This window comes from Hypomesus transpacificus, chromosome 6 (assembly GCF_021917145.1).
Source record: "Hypomesus transpacificus isolate Combined female chromosome 6, fHypTra1, whole genome shotgun sequence".
NCBI lineage: Eukaryota > Metazoa > Chordata > Actinopteri > Osmeriformes > Osmeridae > Hypomesus > Hypomesus transpacificus.
In genome coordinates, this window is record NC_061065.1 from 860,037 (window position 1) to 878,133 (window position 18,097).

The 18,097-nt window shown below is 42.9% G+C and overlaps 1 protein-coding gene across 4 annotated transcripts in view; it reads left to right on the forward strand.

The window, feature by feature from the left end:
• The window catches only part of clip2 (CAP-GLY domain containing linker protein 2), a 101,041-nt gene that overhangs the window by 60,092 nt on the left and 22,852 nt on the right, over positions 1 to 18,097 (forward strand). For all 4 annotated transcript variants that reach the window (XM_047021522.1, XM_047021523.1, XM_047021524.1 and 1 more), the window contains exons 5-6: positions 11,606 to 11,819; positions 13,066 to 13,263. In XM_047021522.1, coding sequence (XP_046877478.1) covers positions 11,606 to 11,819; positions 13,066 to 13,263 — 412 coding nt within the window. The remainder of the gene's footprint in view (positions 1 to 11,605; positions 11,820 to 13,065; positions 13,264 to 18,097) is intronic.

An 18,097-nucleotide genomic window follows, 5' to 3' on the forward strand; every position in this document is an offset into this window, starting at 1 on the left:
TATCCCAACAACTGTCTGTGGTATTCCAACAACTGGATGGGAACAATCGTGTGTGGGTGGGCGGGAATCTTTGACAACAATATTACCCAGACATCCTTGCTATTTTTCGAGGGCAATATTACTTAATAAAAACGACATTTGTTTCATTCAGCAAAAGGCAAATGAGGAAAAATTAATTATTTGCTGTTGTTAACACTGACTGTTTTTAAAATGTTTATTGGGCAAGTGATAGCTCATAATTATGAATAACTGACACCATAATTGAGAAATGTTTGCGAATTGATAAGAGTGGATCATATGTGATCCTCAACTTGCGGTATAACAGCGGTGCAAGGGGCCTGGTCAGATTGCCTTAAGGGGCCCGGTCAGGTTGTCTCACTTTTACTGTGAGATCGAGGACGGGCCCCCTTTTGCCACGGGCCCTAGTGCAGCTGCACTCCTTGCACTCCCTATAGTTACGCCACTGGCTGCAAGACCCAGTGAAATGTTAAAGGCTAGCTAGCAAGCTAACGCTAGCATCGCTAACATTACTAATTCAACTTTGGTAGTGTAAACAAGCTCTTTGTAAGCTCGTTTTAGATATAATTGTATATGATCGTGTGGACCATGAGACACGGACGCGGTACCTTTTAAAAACTTGTATTTTACCACTGCTCTTCTTGACATAACCATTCGAACAGCCCTCACTGATTTCACGTGAACTAATGGATTCAGCATCAAGCCTAAAGCAACTTCCGAGGGACAAAACACCCTTGTCCTTTGTCACATAGAAAGGTCTGCTACAATAGGCTATCCTCATGATTTGCAAGGTAGCTAACTAAACTTTAACAAAAATAATTTCGTAGACATAACAATGGATTCTTCCACTAAATGAGTGACTTGGCTTTATTTCTGGTGATACTAGTATCCACAACCAAAGTATGTTACACAATGCTGTAAGATCGCTGACACTCGTGCATTGCTCTTGGTACCCAGAATGCCCTGCGGCAAGATGAAAAGCTACTAAGTTAAGGGCATTAGCTTGGTTAAATAAGCATTGTTTGGAGTTCTATTGTTGTGTTCGTTTTGTTTTGATATGTGTAATACTATGGTCTATAGTTTAGATAATTTGAGTGTTCACCCTGATTGTAAATGTTGTCTAGTTAGATAGGTATCCGTTAAAATCAGTGCATCTGCAAATAATCTATCATGTGAATTGCTTTCGCTCAACGTTGGCTACACAGTTGTACGTTTGCATTGAAAGTGCGACTTGTACTCCAGTGCGCTTCGTACTCTGACTTTGACGAAATGTCCCTCCAGGGTCCAGGTACAATTTAAAGTGTATTAAGTGTACTTTTATGTACTAAAGTGGAACAACTTCAAGTATACTTAGTACACTTTAAGTATATGGACATAGCCGTATACTTAAAGTGTACTGAGTATACTTGAAGTTGTTCCACTTTAGCACGTAAAAGTGAACTTAATTTACTTTAAATTGTGCTTTAGTACAATTTAATTACAACTTAAATATATTAAGTACAAAATAAGTTGTACCAAAATAGCACACTTCAAATTAACTAATCATTCAATAACTTGAAGTATACTGGTGATTAATCACTCTTCAAGTATACTCAAGTATGCTAAGATTTAGTATACTTAGCATATTTTTTTTTACCTGGGCAGCCTTGCATCATGGGAATTGACTAGCCAACGAGCCACACTATCTTAATTATTTCACGTTGTTATTTCGTTCTTCAGTCAGTTTGACAGTTTAACCTTCAAATTCTCAAGTAGCTTTTTAGTTTTTTTTCCATTAATACTACAATTGATAATGATTAGTATAAGAGTATAGGGCTTCAGAATGTTTTGGCAGAAATTAAGGTTACAGCTTCAGTAACAAAAAAAGATTCAATGTGCAATGCATAATAGATTTTCATAGACATGAATAATTAGAATGAGATTTATCCCAAAAATGTAACCTGTAATGTACTTAAAAAATATTTAGACTGTTTTTGCTGTATAATAATAGAAAAAGTACATCCTACTCCAGAAAAAATGTATACAATTTTCTGTTTCTAAGCATACTTCTTAAAATTATATCCAAAGTGAACAATTTTCAAAGCATACTCAAAAGTATAACAAAAGTTAATTATTTTCTAAGCATACTCCTTAAAAGTATATCCTACGTGAACTATTTTCAAAGCATACTTAAAAGTATATCAAAAGTGAACTAAAAGTGTACTATCTATATTTTAGTATACTTATAGTATACTTTAATATACTTCTTTTTTGTAAGGGCGGACGATGAATCAGAACTGTACCAACCGGCCTTGTTACAGATATTTCTTTTTAACTCTACATTTATTTATTTAGTTAGGATCTCTCAGACAACGAAGGATCTCTCAGACAACGAATATTTCACTATCTGAAATGTCACTTAGCAATACATACAATGGGCTATTACCCAGATAGCACACATACGTCGGGCCGACGTCGGCTCAAGATCGAAAAGTCGTGTTCTATTCATAAAGTTGGATAAGCGTCGGCAAATGGTCGGCAAATGGTCGGATTTCTTCTCATCTCTGTGCTCTATTTCAAACGTCGCAGATACGTCGGCTCATCACTGACCGTTTCAGGAAAAACGTTCCATTATGCTCATTCTTTGTTGTATCCACCTGTTTCTCCAGCAACCAATGGGTGCTGAACTACTTCCGGTTTTGTTATCAGGACGTCGCAAGGGAACGTCCCCATTACTTTTTTATGTAGGGTCCCTTGAAAGTCCCGGGGACGTCGTCCTCATAACATTTAGGGGACGTTCAGGGGACGTTTGTCTGCGACGTCATGGGGACGTTTCTAATTGCGACATTTAGTCATTTAGCAGACTTACAGTAAGTACAGGGACATTCCCCCGAGGCAAGTAGGGTGAAGTGTCTTGCCCAAGGACACAACGTAATTTGGCACGGCGGGGAATCGATCCGGTAACCTTCTGATTACTAGCCCGACTCCCTCACTGCTCAGCCATCTGACATCCTGATAACTTTCGCATTCCAAATGCATAATCAATTTCTCAACCTTAATTTATGTTAACATTTATGCATTTGGTGGATATTTTTTGTATACAAAGTATAAAATGCATATCAGCCTATAGTGCAAAACTAAACTGAATGTGTTCACTTAAACTCAACAATGTAATTTAACTTCTTTATTTAAAAAAATCTACTTTAAGTATAACAGGCTGCTGCAAGTTTTGTAACCTATTATGTGTATGCTTATAGGAGAAAAAACACGATTTACAGTATAAACAAACACTTTATTCAAATGCATTTAAAAAGCCTGAATTAATTTTCTTATATTTTAATTGTGTCAACCCCTCCTCATCCTCTCCTTCCTCCTCGTCTTCCACCAGTTCGTCTGGAATCAACACCTGCAACATTAATTAGCTACAGTTAGACAGCAGATCAAATGCAAAGAACATTTAGTGGAAGTGTATTTTTTTGGGACCGTAACAAGTGAAATGGAAGGCTTCCCTGACCTTCAGTATCCATATATTTACAACCATTTAGCTAGTGCTAATCAACTTTCCTTCATCTACTCATCGTGAACATTAGCTAACGCTACTTGACTAGCTAGAACTGTATCCTTCACCTGTCCAAAAGTAGCTTCAGCTGTTTTGTATTTTCTGTATCCTTAAAGAGACGACACCACTAGTGTGTAAGCATCCGATTTAGAGCTAGTAGCTACTGCTATCAATAACATTGTTAGCTACTGTAAAAATTAAGACGATACTGTACTGTACTGTACGACGTCTCAATTTAGCCGACTTACAAAACCAGTGCCAACTCCCCTTACAAAAAAGAAGTATATTAAAGTATACTATAAGTATACTAAAATATGGATAGTACACTTTTAGTTCACTTTTGATATACTTTTAAGAAGTATGCTTAGAAAATAGTTCACTTTTCATATACTTTTAAGAAGTATACTTAGAAAATAGTTCACTTTTAATATACTTTTAAGTATGCTTTGAAAATAGTTCACTTTTGATATACTTTTAAGGAGTATACTTAGAAAATAGTTCACTTTTGATATACTTTTAAGAAGTATGCTTAGAATCAGAAAATGGTATACATTTCTTCTGGAGTAAGATGTACGTTTTCTATTATTATACAGCAAAAGCAGTCAAAATAATTTTTAAGTACATTACAGGTTACATTTTTTAGATCTATCTCGATCTAATTATTCATGTCCATGAAAATCTATTATGCATTGCACATTGAATCTTTTTTTGTTACTGAAGCTGTAACCTTAATTACTGCCAAAACATTCTGAAGCCCTAACTCTTATACTAATAATTATAAATCGGAGTATTAATGGAAAAAAAACGAAAAAGCTACTTGAGAATTTGAAGGTTATACTGTCAAACTGACTGAAGAACGAAATAACGACGTGAAATAATGAAGATAGTGTGGCTCATTGGCTTGTCAATTGCCATGATGCAAGGCGGTAAATAGTGTAAAAAATTGCTGATAAGTTTGCAGTTTGTTCAAAATACAAATGTAAATTCATGAATTTCGTTTTTTAAATGTGCCTGCTTAGAATGTAGTGTTTTGTTGCGTGGTAATTGTCATTGTTGTGCTGGTTTACCATTGTAACCATGAGTTAAATGACTGTTACGTTTCATCAGAAGAGCTGGATTCGTAAATCATTGATGCCTATACAGTAAGTAGCTTCTTTCAGAATCTGCAGTGTGACTTTGTGAGGGCCCCCGTTCTCACCATGTGATGCCAGACCTGAGGTGACTGAGGGGCCCCTAAACATTTATTTTTATTAGTAAGTCATAGTAAAATTACATTTATTAAGTTTACTTCTTGAGGTACTTACATTAATTGAAAGTGCACTTGAAAGTATTGCAAAGTATACTTTGAGGCTCTTTAGGAAGTATACTTCATGAACTAAAAGTGCACTACACAAGTTACTTTAGAGTATTTCAAGGTATACTTTGAAGTACTTTAGGAAGTATACTTGATGAACTGAAAGTGCACTACACAGGTTACTTTACAGTATTCAAAAGTAAACCTTAAAATACACTATAAGTGTACTCTTAAGTGTACTAAATGACCTAAAAAGTGGGCCAATTCAGTTTACTTAGTACAAAAATAGTATATAAATAAGTACACTGCTAGTATACTTTAAGTAACATAATAATAGTATACTTTTTATACTAAGTATACTTACAAAATAAACTTGAAGTATACTTCTTTTTTGTAAGGGTCAAATTGGCTAGAAATGAATATACTTTAATTTTTGATGAGGCTATTTCACGTTGGATAAACATACAAATAGTTACGTAGAGCTAAAGTTTGTATTAAAATTAGTGCTGTCAGTTTAACGCGTTATTAACGGCGTTAACGCAAACCCAAATTAACAACGTAAATTTTTTTATTGCGCGATTAACGCTCTTTTTAGCCTAGCAAACTTTGTAGTTTTTTTCACATGCTGTTGCAACAATTACCGACGTTAGAAAGACTACAACACCACACCGGATCTAGCTAGACTGGAAATAAAACAACAGGCACGCCACATACACTTGTTTGGCTTGCGAGCCGGCTAAAGAGTAGTAGCAGAGCCCGTTTACGGATATTAGACATTCTCTGGTAGTAGGCTAACGTTACGTTTTGAGTGGATGGCGAGCGCAAGACGCCGAAATGGATGCCAATAAGATTCTGAATGGAAAGTTTACTTTAAAAAAGTTGCCAAATGGTTCCATTGACAAGACCAAAGTGATCTGTGTGTTTTGTCGTTGTAAACGTTGAGTTATCATCGCAGCACGTCCAGTCTGAAATACCACTTGATGGCCAAGCACACAGCTGATGCGATTCATGCGAATTCTCCGTCCCCTCATCAGAGCCAGGCGATTACAATGTTGTTTTCAATAAAAAAATATTTGCACAAAGCAATCCGAACCACTTTTCCATGTTGATAAGAGCTTTAAAATTTGAAAAAAGAATGGGACAAAAAGAAATCAAGGGACATTTAGAATAGATAAAAATGTGCGATTAATTGATTGACGTCGCAAGGGGCAGATTTTCAAACAGAGCGTTTGAGCCTTCATTTTCTCAAAGGCAGAGAAGAACACCCAGAGCTTGGTTTACACCTATCGAAACTTCTAGCCACTGGGGGACCAAAGGCAGGCTAGGGGAACTCATTTTAATGTTAAATAACCTCCTACAGTGAAGTTTTCATGTCATGTGACCTTTAAAAACACAATAACAAAGAACTAAACTATCAACACTAAAACTTAAGTTGAAGATATATTTACATAAACTGATTATCAAACGGTTTTATAGCTATAAATGAAGGATGCGGGATCAAAAGGTTTTGCTGTCTCTCAACGACTTCTTCACTCAACAACAGGGCTCAGGTCACGAGCGGTGACGTCCGCGAGCGATGTGCTGTAATAGGCTAGTATGGAACATTTCTAGAGACGCAGCTGGTGCTTGGATATGCTGGATCCAGCTTAGATGTTTTGTTTCAGTGATGGTACATCCCCAAATTATTTATATAATGACTATAATGTATTACTTCGCTCAAATGCAAGTTATTGGTACCAAACTGTACAGTTTCCAGAGTGACAGTAGGCTATAACTCAAGCAAGTCACATCACAGAATGACACACAAACGAAAATATCAGTTTGGAATTTAGATGGTTACGTTATGACCAAAGAATGACGTTCTGGAACCTCCCAAAAGTTTTAAATATAATGTCATATCATAATATTAAGCCGACGTCGGCGTATGTGTGCTATCTGGGTCGGTTTTCTCGTGAGGGTGTCATTTGCATCATTAATTTGTTGGAACCACATTAAATTATTATATGACATTAGATGATGAACCAAGTAATATGAAAATAAGAAAATACAAAGACAAATAGGCCTAGCCTACTGTAATAAGCAATGAAACATGTAACGTGGTCGCTACATTTAATTTGTCCGCTACCGTTTGCCAGCCCTCTCCTGGATTTTGCTGACTTTGAGGTGTTCCCTGCTCGTCGTCGTCGTCGTCGTCATCTGCCGCTTGTCCGGGGATCGGGTCGCGGGGGCAGCGACCTAAGCAGGGAGGCCCAGACTTCCCTCCCCCCGGCCACTTCCGCCAGCTCTTCCTGGGGGACCCCAAGGCGTTCCCAGGCCAGCCGAGAGACATAGTCCCTCCAGCGTGTCCTGGGTCTTCCCCGGGGCCTCTTCCCAGTGGGACGTGCCCGGAACACCTCACCAGGGAGGCGTCCAGGAGGCATCCTAATCAGATGCCCGAGCCACCTCAGCTGGCTCCTCTCGACGCGGAGGAGCAGCGGTTCTACTCTGAGCCCCTCCCGGATGACCGAGCTTCTCACCCTATCTCTAAGGGAGAGCCCGGACACCCTACGGAGAAAGCTCATTTCGGCCGCTTGTATTCGCGATCTCGTTCTTTCGGTCACTACCCATAGTTCGTGACCATAGGTGAGGGTAGGAACGTAGATCGACTGGTAAATAGAGAGCTTCGCCTTTCGACTCAGCTCCTTCTTCACCACGACGGACCGATGCAGAGCCCGCATCACTGCGGACGCCGCACCGATCCGCCTGTCGACCTCGCGCTCCATTCTTCCCTCACTCGTGAACAAGACCCCGAGATACTTGAACTCCTCCGCTTGGTTCAGGATCTCCTCCCCGACCCGGAGATGGCACTCCACCCTTTTCCGGTCGATTACCATGGCCTCAGATTTGGAGGTGCTGATTCGCATCCCAGCCGCTTCACATTCGGTTGCGAACCGCTCCAGTGAGAGCTGAAGGTCACGGCCCGATGAAGCCAACAGGACCACATCATCCGCAAAAAGCAGCGACCCGATCCTGAGGTCACCAAACCGGACCCCCTCAACACCCTGGCTGCGCCTAGAAATTCTGTCCATATAGGTAATGAACAGAATCGGTGACATAGGGCAGCCCTGGCGGAGTCCAACCCTCACCGGAAACAAGTTCGACTTACTACCGGCAATGCGGACCAAACTCTGGCACCGGTCGTACAGGGACCGGACAGCCCCGATCAGGAAATCCGGTACCCCGTACTCTCGGAGCACCCCCCACATGAGCCCCCGAGGGACACGGTCGAACGCCTTTTCCAAATCCACAAAACATGTGTAGACTGGTTGGGCGAACTCCCACGTACCCTCCAGGACTCCGCGGAGGGTATAAAGCTGGTCCACTGTTCCACGGCCAGGACGAAAACCACATTGCTCCTCCTGAATCCGAGGTTCGACAATCCGACGGACCCTCCTCTCCAGGACCCCTGAATAGACTTTCCCAGGGAGGCTGAGGAGTGTGATCCCCCTAAAGTTGGAGCACACCCTCCGGTCCCCCTTTTTAAAGAGGGGAACCACCACCCCGGTCTGCCAGTCCAGAGGCACTGTCCCCGATGTCCACGCGATGTTGCAGAGTCGTGTCAACCAAGACAGCCCTACAACATCCAGAGCCTTAAGGAACTCCGGGCGGACCTCATCCACCCCAGGGGCCCTGCCACCGCGGAGCTTTTCAACCACCTCGGCGACCTCAGCCCCAGAGATAGAAGGGCCCCCCCCGATGTCCCCAGACTCTGCCTCCACGTCGGAAAGCGTGTTGGTGGAATTAAGGAGGTCTTCGAAGTATTCCTTCCACCGATCCAGGACGTCCCCCGTCGAGGTCAGCAGCGCACCATCCCCACCGTATACAGTGTTGACAGAGCACTGCTTCCCCCTCCTGAGCCGCCGGATGGTGGTCCAGAACCTTTTTGAAGCCGTTCGGAAGTCATTCTCCATGGCCTCGCCGAACTCCTCCCATGCCCGGGTTTTTGCCTCCGCGACCGCCAAAGCCGCGTTCCGCTTGGCCTGCCGGTACACATCAGCTGCCTCTGGAGTCCTACCAGCCAATAAAGTCCGATAGGCCTCCTTCTTCAGCTTGACGGCATCCCTCACCTCCGGAGTCCACCACCGGGTCCGAGGGTTACCGCCGCGACATGCACCGACCGCCCTGCGGCCGCAGCTCCGGTCAGCCGCTTCAACAATGGAGGCCCGGAACATGGCCCATTCGGACTCAATGTCCCCGGCCCCCCCCGAGACATGATCGAAGCTCTCCCGGAGGTGGGAGTTGAAGCTCCTTCTGACAGAGGGTTCCGCCAGACGTTCCCAGCAGACCCTCACATTACGTTTGGGCCTGCCAGGCCTGACCGGCGTCCTCCCCCACCATCGAAGCCAACTCACCACCAGGTGGTGATCAGTTGACAGCTCCGCCCCTCTCCTCACCCGAGTGTCCAAGACATGCGGCCCCAAGTCCGATGACACGACTACAAAGTCGATCATCGAACTGAGACCTCGGGTGTCCTGGTGCCAGGTGCACATATGGACACCCTTATGCTTGAACATGGTGTTCGTTATGGACAAACCGTGTCTAGCACAGAAGTCCAACAACAAAACACCACTCGGGTTCAGATCGGGGGGGCCGTTCCTCCCAATCACGCCCCTCCAGGTCTCGCTGTCATTGCCCACATGAGCATTGAAGTCCCCCAGGAGGACGAGGGAATCCCCAGGAGGAGCGCTTTCCAGCACCCCCCCCAGAGACTCCAAAAAGGGTGGGTACTCTGAGCTGCCGTTTGGTGCATAAGCACAAACGACAGTGAGGACCCGTCCCCCCACCCGAAGGCGGAGGGAGGCTACCCTCTCGTCCACCGGGGTGAACCCCAATGTACAGGCGCCGAACCGAGGGGAAACCAGTATTCCCACCCCAGCTCGACGCCTCTCACCAAGGGCAACTCCAGAGTGGAAGAGAGTCCAGCCCCTCTCAAGGAGACTGGTTCCGGAGCCCACGCTGTGCGTCGAGGCGAGGCCGACTATATCTAGCCGGCTATATCTAGCTTTAGGGACGTGGAACGTCACCTCGCTGGCGGGAAAGGAGCCTGAGCTGGTGCGCGAGGTAGAGAGTTTCCGGCTAGATATAGTCGGCCTCGCCTCGACGCACAGCGTGGGCTCCGGAACCAGTCTCCTTGAGAGGGGCTGGACTCTCTTCCACTCTGGGTGTTCCCTGCTGTTGGAGAAATTGAAGATGTAACAAATGTATCCTGTATAAGAATGATTCTGTGTTCAGCATTCCTTGTGTGTATAGAGAAGCCTACCTCCAAATCTGAACTCTGGGTAACATGAGGTATATGTAAACAAGGTGACCTGGGCTGACCACTCTCTCTTACTGGAGAGGCCATAAAAGATGTCTGGCCTTATCTGTTTTGGGTGAATAATGTGGTCAAGCTTACATGGGTCAAAAGGCACACACACGCACACACTCAAACACGCACGCACACGCGCGCGCGCCAGGTCTATGCAAGGAGCCAATGAAGAAGAGCAATGGAACATTTGCATGCCTTTGTCTTAACCAATGACTGTAAAGAGCGGTTCTGCTTAAATAGCTAGCTAGCGCAACATGCTAGCGGACAAACTTGTAGCACAATGGGGTGTTATGTTTTGTCTCCTTGTGGGCCGGCCGCAAGCAATAAAGCTTTCTTAAACTTGTTCACCGACTGACTGCAATGCAAGATAGATTAATATTTCTGACACCTGCCAATCTTCCAATTTGGAGTAACCTTCAAGTAAGCTCTTGCTCTGTTTGGCTCTGTTGCGGAAAACACGGGGCGCTCTTTTTGGCCATGGTGAGCAGCCATAGACTTATGTGAGCAGCCAATAGCAGCGTTGCTGATCAAGGTTTCTACTATCGATCCATACCCCCTTTTAGACCAATGGAATGTTTATTTTAGATCAAAATCACCCCTTCACTTTTTGGTAAGCCAGACCCACTGTTTTCCGCATTTAGTAGAGTAGAGATATAGACCACGTCTCCATTTCTTCATAAAACAATAGTGGCCCTTAGCACTAACCAGAATGCAACCTCCACCGCGCTCAAAAACATATTTGATTTATCAAAGTATGACTTGAAAGATTTGTTTTTGCATGGAAAATACTTAAGATGCAATTGCAAACCACTTAGCCAGTAGCTTTCACTTTCTCGGCGACAGCTGTCAAACAGCAGCGAGGAACATATCCTTGACACAAATCACATGTGCCTCACATGACAGTTAAATAAATAGCATATTACATATTAACACTGCATGTAAACACATGTTTCTGCTTGCATTGGTTTCCTGAGAGGCTTTTACAAAGCATTCAGTAGGAAGTGTTAAGTGTTCTGACTTATGAGGTCTGTGTGAAATGCCTAATGGGCAAGCAACATCAATTTTGATACGGTTTTGTAACCAAGATGTTTGTTTGGCTAGGACTTATGAAATAAGTACAATGAAGTAGCAGAGAGTTAAAGGCGTGGAAAAAAATTAAGTGTTACCAACCCAAGTAGCTGTATCTTATTGAGCACATATCACTTTGTCCTCACCTTACCTTGAACTGAGATGCCAAGAGGAGTTCATAAAACATAAATAATCATGAACATTAAGTCCTTGTTGAAGTCTGTGATGGATATTTACCCCCTCCCAGTCCTTGAACTTCAAGAACAAAGAAAAGGAGACAAGGAGCCGTTTTAGCCTTGACATGACATCCTCAAACCTCTCTACTTCTCCACTCTACCAGGTATTTCCAGTGCCCGCTGAAGTTTGGCCTTTTCGCACCCATCCACAAGGTTATCCGTATAGGCTTTCCCTCAACCAGCCCGGCCAAGGCCAAGAAGAGCAAGCGCATGGCCATGGGTGTGTCCTCGCTGGCCCATAGCCCCAGCTCTTCCTCCATCAGCTCCGTCAGCTCTGTGGCCTCCTCTGTGGGCGGCCGACCCAGCCGCACTGGACTGGTGAGACACGCTTACACACAAACGCACATACAAACTTTTACAGAAACGTACACATCTGTGACACTTTATATCCAGGTGCTTGTAATAAGCCTTAATACGTATTATATATGTCTTACCGATATTAATATTATAATAAGCATCTTATCAGGGTCTTATGACCTACTAATGATTATCTCATCTTACAATAACACTAACCCTAGCCCTAACCCTTACTAATATTATTAACACTTCTAGTCTAATTAACACATACTAAAGTTAATTAGCATCTTATAAAAGACTGATTACCTGTTAACTAATGCTTATTAGCCTCTTAACTAAGCACCTGGATCTAGTGTCACCAACAAATCCATTCACACTCAGTGAATGTGACTGACAGATCTTAGGCTACGCATTGTCATAGCCCACAATATTATACTGTACACATCATCTTATTGACACAAAAATGTGTCTACATCAGTAGATGTGACACATCTACTTGATTTGGACACACCTGGACAGGGAACTTCCTCCTTGATCCTGAATAAGGATACCCTATTTATCACTCTGATGTGCCCCTGAACTCTTAGTTTATTCTCATCTTAATTATATAGGCTTCATGGCTAGCGCAACCCAATTCACACACAGTCACCAAAGAGAAGTATCTGTCATTGTGTCATTTTGTCCCAGTGCTAACTGCTGCCTCAGGTGTACATGTGCATGTTTGAGGGGGGCACCAGTGTAACCCAGTTCTGGATTGGTTTGTCCCCTTCATTTAAAACCCCCTAAACATTTGGAATTGTGTGGAATCATGTGTGGGCCTTTCAGTTTAATATGCTAAATTGTTGTCAAGCTTATTCTATTTATGCCAGCTATTTTATGTTTATTTAGCATGCATGTTCTCTGTTTCCAATTATGCAAGAGATATTGACTCAACTGGAGTATTATCGGATAGAAGAACAATATTCTACGTAGAATTTTAGAGACACAAACCTTGACAGTCATGCTGAGGATAGAAAAAATCTCTTCTATTTAATCACTCAAATTCCCTCTCTTCCTTGTTGCACCTTCCTCCACCTTTCCTTGACACAATCATTTCCTCCACCTCCATTCCTTTCCTCATCCTCACCCTCTACTCTCATTCATCCACTCTTCCTCCCAACCCTACTCTTTCTTCACGGTCTCTTACCCCCCCCTCATCCTCCTTTTCACTCCTCCCCTTTGTCCTCTGGCCTTTTTCTTTCCTCCCCCTCTCCTTTTCCCCCTGTAGTTGACAGAGACGTCGTCGCGCTACGCCCGTAAGATCTCGGGAACCACAGCGCTGCAGGAGGCCCTGAAGGAGAAGCAGCAACACATCGAGCAGCTGCTGGCCGAGAGAGACTTGGAGAGGGCCGAGGTGGCCAAGGCCACCAGCCACATCTGTGAGGTGGAGAAGGAGCTCAGCGCTCTCAAGGCCCAGCACCTGCAGGTACTCAAAAAGGCGAAGGGGAACGGACACATGACGACGCAGGGAGTCAGGAAGTTAGTGCAGAAGGAACGTTCCTCTGGATGTTGAAAGAGTGAAATTACCCTGAGGGTTGAACACTTAGAGGTGGACGACAAGGAAAAGAGGATACATTTGTCAATTTGTGTTAAAGCCCGGTCCAACGATATAGGAGTCTGCAAGTACTTTTGTTGGAATGGAATTTGAGACTTTGTGAGTTTGTGCAAGGTTTGGTATTTGTGTTTGTTTGTGCAAGGTTTTTGGAGCATGCTCATAAGCAGAGTTGGGTAACGTTACTTTTTAAAGTAACTAATTACAGTTACTAGTTACATTTCTTGTTAAGTAACTAGTTACGTGACTTAATTACTTGCTGTAGAGAACAAGGCGTAAACTTACTTTTGTGTTACATTAAGAAAAGTCTTTTATTTCTAAGACAATTTACCTTGGTCACTCTTATGCCCAGAAGGCACATTTCATGGGTTGACCTACGCATATTGTACTGAATATTCAGTGTCACTCGCATATAACATGATAAATCCTAAATTTACTGCAAGACGGATCAAGATAATAATCCACCATAATGAAAAACAATATTTGCTTGAAGTTCTTGAATCAAGAAACTCTTTAATCAATAAATAATTTTGTTAAATGCCAGGCAGAAGTCTAGTAGTTAGCTAAGCTAGGTCTACAATTTACCAGGGCTAGGTCTTAATCTAGGAGCAAAACGCAGGTGATTATAGCTAGGTGTATGGTAGCAAAATGGTGTTCACTTTACTTACGTACTGAACCAGACTATTTAATTTACTGTAATATAATCCCAAACCTAAACCACTGCAACTATAAAGCAACACATAACACAAGCTTGAGTTCAAATACATTGTTTAATGTGACCTTACGTAAGCCTACTGTACAAGCAAGTCTTAAATAACTATTTACCTGGTCTGCTCCATGACGCCGGATAAGTCGGGCTCGTGAGACTGCTCACCAGAAGAACAAAGGGCAACCCGTCTAGCAGATTAAGACATTTTCGTAGGTACCTAGCAAAAATTAGCCTCAACTTTCCTAGACTTTTAGCTACATGCGACCAAAAGACTAACTTGACTAACGCCCCAGCTAACACAGGACGTCCTGGGGACATTCGGTGACGTTCTTATTTGGTCCCCTATATAGACCAATTATTTGTTTGTAAACATTCAGGATGCGCGCAATGTGGTTGCAGAAAACCGGGAAAGGTTAGCATTTTAAACGGCAAAAGGACCACACGGATCATACAAATAGTTAGATTTAAAAAGGCCAAAAAGGTCGAGGAGGACAGCCTTTAAGAGACAAAGCGATTCCCCATTAATCTGTCACATCAGGATTTTGATTTGGATCACGAAAGTCTTGATATTTTAGTGAGAATGTCGCTCGGTAGACTGCATAGTCGGGTGGCAGCCATGTCTTCACGTCATATCACAAAGTTCATAATTTTACAGTTTTACAGTCAATTCTACATCTAAAAAGTCGAGCAGGGAAGCTTTCAAGAGATATAGGAATTCTGCTTTTAGCCAGCTGGTCCGATTATTTTTGTGATTTGTTTAAAACTGGCAATCTGAGTGAGACTGCGTCCCTGTTTTGACGTTGGCATCAGTCAGATTCGGGTCACTCACTGGAAGTGTGCACAATGTTGTATTTCACTCCATTCTACACCAGAAAGGTCTGGGAGGACTGCCTATTGTAGATACGAGCCTGCTAGCCAGCATCTCTGATTTCTTTAACCAAATTTAAACCTATTTCATTCATCATTTGCCCGAGAAAGCGACCTCCGTTAGCTAAGCTAGTTTTGCCCGAGCCAGCATAGTTTTGTCCGTTCACTCCATTCTACCCCAAAAACGTCAGGGAGGACTGCCTGTTGTTGTAGATATGAGCCTGCTGAAGATAGCCAGTATCTTGGATTTCCTTAACCGAGCCTGTTTGATTCGTCATTTGCCTGAGAAAGCGAAAAAACTAGCCAGGCTAGTTTTGCCCGATCACTTGGTCAAGCTATTTAAAGGTGTCGGGGTCAAGTGACTTTTGTGCATAAACAAGTGAAACGTAAATGTACTTGTCCAAAGGACAAGTGCCTCAAAAAGTTCATATCAAGCCCTGCAATTCAGTGGCCAGAGATATATGATGACCTGATCGACACTCCAAGTGTAATAGACCCGGGAGAAGTTCGTCTTTTGCAACCGACATGCGCATTTGAGCCTGCTTGACAGTCGTGTGACGTAGGGTGATAATTGGTCTATTTTCCGGAAGTCACGATGGGCGCGGCCATCCGCGTATCCTCATATCCGGTTTACATACTTTCCACTTTATAACGGTGCTAAAAGAGTGCCTTAAACAGGCTCTGGTACTAATTTATGGCTAATAGAGATGCCTAGCGTCAACTGCAGTTTGTGGTTGCCATAACAGGTGGAGAAAACGGAATCAGACCCCGTATTATCATTGTTTTGACCATGGAAAGAAGAGGTCCGAGTGTTGTGGACCGTCATACTTTGCATCGACCTCCAACCAAAGTTGAGGATATGCGTCCCTGGCTGAAGGCGCTGAATAAAAAAAAAACAGAAGTTTCCTTTTGTCTGCTCATATCAATAAAGTGTGTAATAAGAGATAAACTAGCTATATTTTAGTGATCTCAATTCATGATGTAAGTAGATACAAGAATTATAACCAAATGTATGGGCATTTGGCTGTGAGCAAAACAACTGATGCAGTGCATCTACGTTTAATGTAAAGCTTTTGAAACAAAGCAGCAATCAAATTATTTTATAGGTGCGTCTTTGTAATTGCCACTAGAATAGGAGGGATAAGATAAGATATAGAAGATACATATCGCGTACGTTTTCACAAGTTGCATACAGCTTGTACCAAAGCCCCTCGATGAAAAAGTTGTGTTACTATTTATTATTACAGCACAATTTGTCACTCATACATTTTCGGTTCATGGCTAATAGCAGAGACCTGATGTAAAAACTAGAGCTTCAAGTAGATAAACAAGAACATAGCTAACGTTCTACTGCTAACAGTGCTAGCTGGTCGGTTTTGCGGGGAAATCTCAAATACATGTAAGCCTACTGACTGTAAAATTAATCACACGACTGATTTCTAGAGGACTTAAGCTTTCAAACAAAGTATAGCAAATGCATATGCCCTGCAGTGAAATTGTTAGAACAGCTTATGTTTGTGGCTAATGTGATGCCTGCTTATCGCAGCACAGCAGAGTGCAGGGCAGCGATCTGACCGGCAAACAAATTATATTTACACTTAAAAGACGTTTTCAAGCCATCCAGTGAAAGGGTGTATTGTTGACTTGTTGTAGCACACAAACATAAAACATCTTGCACAAATCCACCAAATTATTTAATATTTTAGCAACGGGACTTCTTGGCCGTTCTCCATTAAATTGAATGATATCCCCGGTAAAGCGGAAGTGCAAATACAACGGAAGTGGGAAAAAATGAAAAAAGTGGGCGGGGTTGAATAAGGTGAATAGGTTATCCACCTTATTCCTAGCTCCCATCATAGATATATATAACCACGTTTATATATATCTATGGCTCCCGTCATCCATTTCCTGAATTATGCGCGCGATTTCCGGAGCCGGCGATTGTCATGGTAACGCCAAGCCCCCACCAGAGAATGTCTAATAAAGAGAGAACTCCCACTCTCGGGAAACTTCCGGGTTCTGAACTGGTTGCAGTTCCACTCAAAGCCATATGAGGGCGCTAATGGTCGAGTGCAGAATGAATGGAGGTCTATGGAGCTATACCCCTCAAAATCCATTTTTATCAGGATATAATTTTTTGTCTAGTAATTTGAATTCTAAAATCGAAAGGGGAGGCAAAAAAAATACACACCACTGGGTGTTAGATTTTTTTTAAGTTGCCTTTCTGTTCTAAAAAGCCTTTGAAAATGGCATTGACGTCACACACATCGTACGACCAGAGCTACTGCTTGACGGCAAGCTCTGGTTACTTCCACTTTACTCTCGAGGCATCGACAATACAGCTGACAGGTTAGGCTCTCCCTGTCAATACACATGCTAGAAAGAGTTTTGGCTGCTAATGTTGTTGCTAATGTTGCTAATGCCCTGACATTCTGGTTCTGCTTCGGATGCCATCAAGCGGGATCTTTAAGCGGGAGTATATTTTATTTTTATTGTATTCCACTTAGTATTGATAGTTTATGTATCCTTAGTATAGTTAGACCACATATTTAAATATAAGATTCCTATATGTTTACTGTATGCACCTTCCTGCCAAAGCAAATTCCGTGTTTGTGCAAACTTTCATGGCGAATAAATCCCATTCTGATTCTGATTCTCTGGTCGTAGTCAGTCCTTCACTAACCAATCAGCATTCGTTAGCAGAATGCTAGCGTGTTATGGGCCACAACGACTTACCATGTAAGAAATCAAAAGGACATAAGTACTCGTTCATTTAACTTTTGACCTGTAATCTATGTTGAACATGCAAAAACTACAATCAAATATGAGATTTATCAACAACAATCAGGCGAAAGAGACAAATTTAGCCGTTTAGCTCCATAGACTCCCATTCATTTTGCACTCGACCGCGATCACCCCCAGTGGAACTCTGGTGGAACTGCAACAAAATTCGGTACAATGGGGCTTAATAGGGAGTGGGCAGGCTCTCCTTAAACATCCTCTGCCCCCACCCCTCGACTCTCGGCTTGAGGCAACAGCCCCCGTGGATGTAGGTGGTATTGCATTTCCAATTTTCTACCCGACTCGTCCGGTCGTTTTTATTCTATTAACTCCAGTCAACATATCTAAAAC